This window comes from Phaseolus vulgaris, chromosome 1 (genome assembly GCF_051622355.1).
Source record: "Phaseolus vulgaris cultivar YP4 chromosome 1, ASM5162235v1, whole genome shotgun sequence".
In the NCBI taxonomy this organism is placed as follows: domain Eukaryota; kingdom Viridiplantae; phylum Streptophyta; class Magnoliopsida; order Fabales; family Fabaceae; genus Phaseolus; species Phaseolus vulgaris.
The window spans coordinates 9,250,384-9,253,446 of record NC_143498.1 but is presented as its reverse complement, the minus strand read 5'-3'; the positions used below and the strand labels follow the sequence as shown (position 1 = coordinate 9,253,446).

The 3,063-nt window shown below is 35.8% G+C and overlaps 1 protein-coding gene across 1 annotated transcript; it reads right to left on the bottom strand.

Moving 5' to 3' along the window:
• Positions 1-219: 219 nt before the first annotated feature.
• Positions 220-2,778, bottom strand: LOC137813459 (uncharacterized). Its single transcript, XM_068615721.1, has 2 exons — positions 1,791-2,778; positions 220-607 (listed from the first exon to the last, which is right to left on the bottom strand). The coding sequence occupies exons 1-2, from the start codon at positions 2,612-2,614 to the stop codon at positions 541-543; spliced, it is 891 nt and encodes a 296-aa protein (XP_068471822.1). The 5' UTR covers positions 2,615-2,778; the 3' UTR covers positions 220-540.
• Positions 2,779-3,063: the final 285 nt, after the last annotated feature.

Genomic DNA, 3,063 nt, shown 5'->3' with positions numbered 1-3,063 from the left:
AGCTATTTATCTAAAGTAATTTAAATATATATTAAGATTGTAATAATTTTATAAAGTATTTTCGTCTATAGTGAAGAAATAGACTACAAAATGAGGAAAGTGTTTTCAAATTCAAGAATCTTTCCCAATTCTGTTATACAAAATGTATTTTCTTAAAAAAAATAAAATCTGAAAGGGATATTTGGTATCTTCTGGATTCTACAATCATAAAGGTGTAAATAAAAAAAAAATATTTTGAATTATTTTTTTTATCTTATCTATGAAGTGTCAAGAGAAACTACGGTGGTACAAGAAGAAACAGTCTCCAACTCACCACATAAATAACATCTGAGTCGGTTTCATGTTCTTCTTTATATATAGAGAAAACACAAAAAAAAGAAAAAGATACAACATCGTTAAAACTTCAGAAAAAATATACATAAACACACCCCTCACGTTGCCTATTATTTTTTTTTATGTGCTATGTCATGTCTAGAAACCAAGAAACTATAATTGCATATAAGAATTTAAAATTGTAGTCATAATCATCCCAGCCAAGTTCTATTTTTGTGATAGGGTTTCGAGTCTTCCTAGGAAAGGCCAGCAACTACTACCACTCACTTCATGCCTGCATCCGAAAAATAGTGATGGTTAGTTTCACTGATAACAATATGTGCACACAAATAAATAGTTGTTACTCATGATTTGTTGTTCAGCAATATGTGCTTAATTGTTCGTTGGAACAGTAAAATTTGGTTGTTGTGATGCAACAAATCAACAATTACGTTGTTAATTAGAATATTGGTGTCCGACAAAAATGTACCTAGCTCACGAACACGACCACTCTGTAGTTTTTTCTCTTTTTTTTTATCCACCAACAACTGAGCACTGCAACATTTGATTTGATTTAAAGACCTTAAAAGTTACGCCACGAAACTTTATGAATTAAAAGACTACAACAGGTGGTGTCTTTGACCCTTTAACCTCCGTGAAGTAAGGCCAATAGACCGACAATGCGTGCAACTTTTGTTTACTTTCATTGACTTTGTCATTTACCACAGACATCATAGTGAACATTTCAAGCACATATTTCCCAAGAAACACAGTTCCATAGAGGAAACAACTTGCTCTTGTGATTACTATCAGAAAAGCATTTTAAAAGCTACAGGGTTTTAGGCTATCATAACAAACCATGGATGCTCTATGCCAACAACGTGTGCTTATAAATTATGTATCTGTTTATGCGGCTGGAGAACTTTTATTGAAGGTTGTACTTTAAGAAAGTTAGGTGTTCTGAATTTTGAAACATACAAAGTTCAAAATATAATAAGAAACCATGGATGCTATGTACCAATAAATTTGGCTTGTGATTATGTTTTATGTACGTCTTCCAAGTACAGCCTGATACCTTTTTCTGAAAGTTAAACATATAGTATTATTACCATTTGGTTGAGAACGTAAAAGTTTTTACATTAATTATGAATTTATCAAACTTAAATTCTTATTCAAATCTACTAATGACTTTGGAAAGTACAAGAACATTGAAATTTCTACAGAATTTACTAATACAAATCTAGACCATTATTAGTATTAGTTTCCTTTATGCAATTAACTGCTAACTGGATCTTAGAAATTTGCTTCACAACAAATCAAAGTCCTCCAGCAAAATTCATACTTTTTTTTCATGACAAATTCATACCATTTTGGGAATAGCAACGTAGTTTGGCAATAGATTTTCTATGGTTTCAAGTTTCAACATGTAAAACTCAGTATCCATTAACATCAAATTTTCTATGTTTGTTTGAACATACCTGCTGTTACTTCTGCTACTACTGCTACTGTTGCTGCTAGCAGAACTCTTCATGCTTCCACTATTAATGCTGGAAACACCACTATCACTCTCTCCACCAGATGCTGAAAGGCTCTTCTTCCACCACTCTTTATCAACACCCTTAGCAGATCCATCAGAAAGCGATGTTCTTGGAGACACCTTGTTTGCACAACTATTCACCAAGGCCTCATTCTTGGTCTTCTTTTTGGATCCCAGAGAAATTGGAAACACCAGTTTCAAATAAAACCCTCCACTGTCAATTTTCCCACTTCTCTTCACCTGACCCTTCTTATCAACCATTCTAGCATGCGCATTTTTGTTGTTCAATTTCCTCTCCTCTGCCCCTTTCACCCCTTTAACCCCTTTCACCCCTTTCTCTTGTCCAAGTTCAACTCTGGGGTGTTCCACCAGATCTTTGAGAGAAAGCTCGTAGCTTGACTCAGGCATGTTCTTAACCATTTCCATGAGCTCCCTTTGGCCTCTTGCAATGGCTTGAGTCTTGGATGCAGGGGAAAGGCACCGGTAGTAGTTTTTGCGGTGATGGGGACTCTTTGATGGACTTGTGGACCACAAAGGAGGGGAACACATGCCAGACTCATCATCCACCTTTGATCCTGTTCCGAATTGCACTTCCATGTCGTTGCAGCTGTGACAATTTTTGTAGCTTTTTGATGGTTTCTTAGAAGCTACTAAGGCAGAGTTTGTGGCTCCCCAAGTGTGATAACTATGAGATGTTATGTGTCCTTTTTCATTCGACAGAGGAAAAGAAATGGTGGGTTGTTGGTCTCTTGGTGAATCAAACATTTTACAGAAATAATGAGTGTTTGTGTGGTTGGTTTTGAAAGGGAAGGAGGGTGTAGCAGAGGCTTTGTTCTTCACAATCACAACACGTTTAGCTTGAAGGTGATGGTGCTCTCTAATTTCTTGGAGACTAAGATTTTTAAAAGAGGGAAACAATTGATTGGGAATAGAGTGCGAGAGAGCGTCCTTAAAGTCAAGGGATTCTAGACGGAGTGCCACGTGGGCCTATTCCTCTCCTTGTTTCTTTTCACCCTCTTTTTGTCTTTCACCACTCTTTGTCTTTTGCTTTTTTCTCATGTGAAGTTAAAACCATTGCCTTTGAGAACTAACTAACAAAAATCAGCAATAAGAAGTTTTGTTTTGGGGTTTAGGGTTATGAAAACTACGTTAAAAAACATTAATGATTTGTTTGAATTGGGTTGTTGAAAATTGAGAGTACGTCGAGGTGTGAG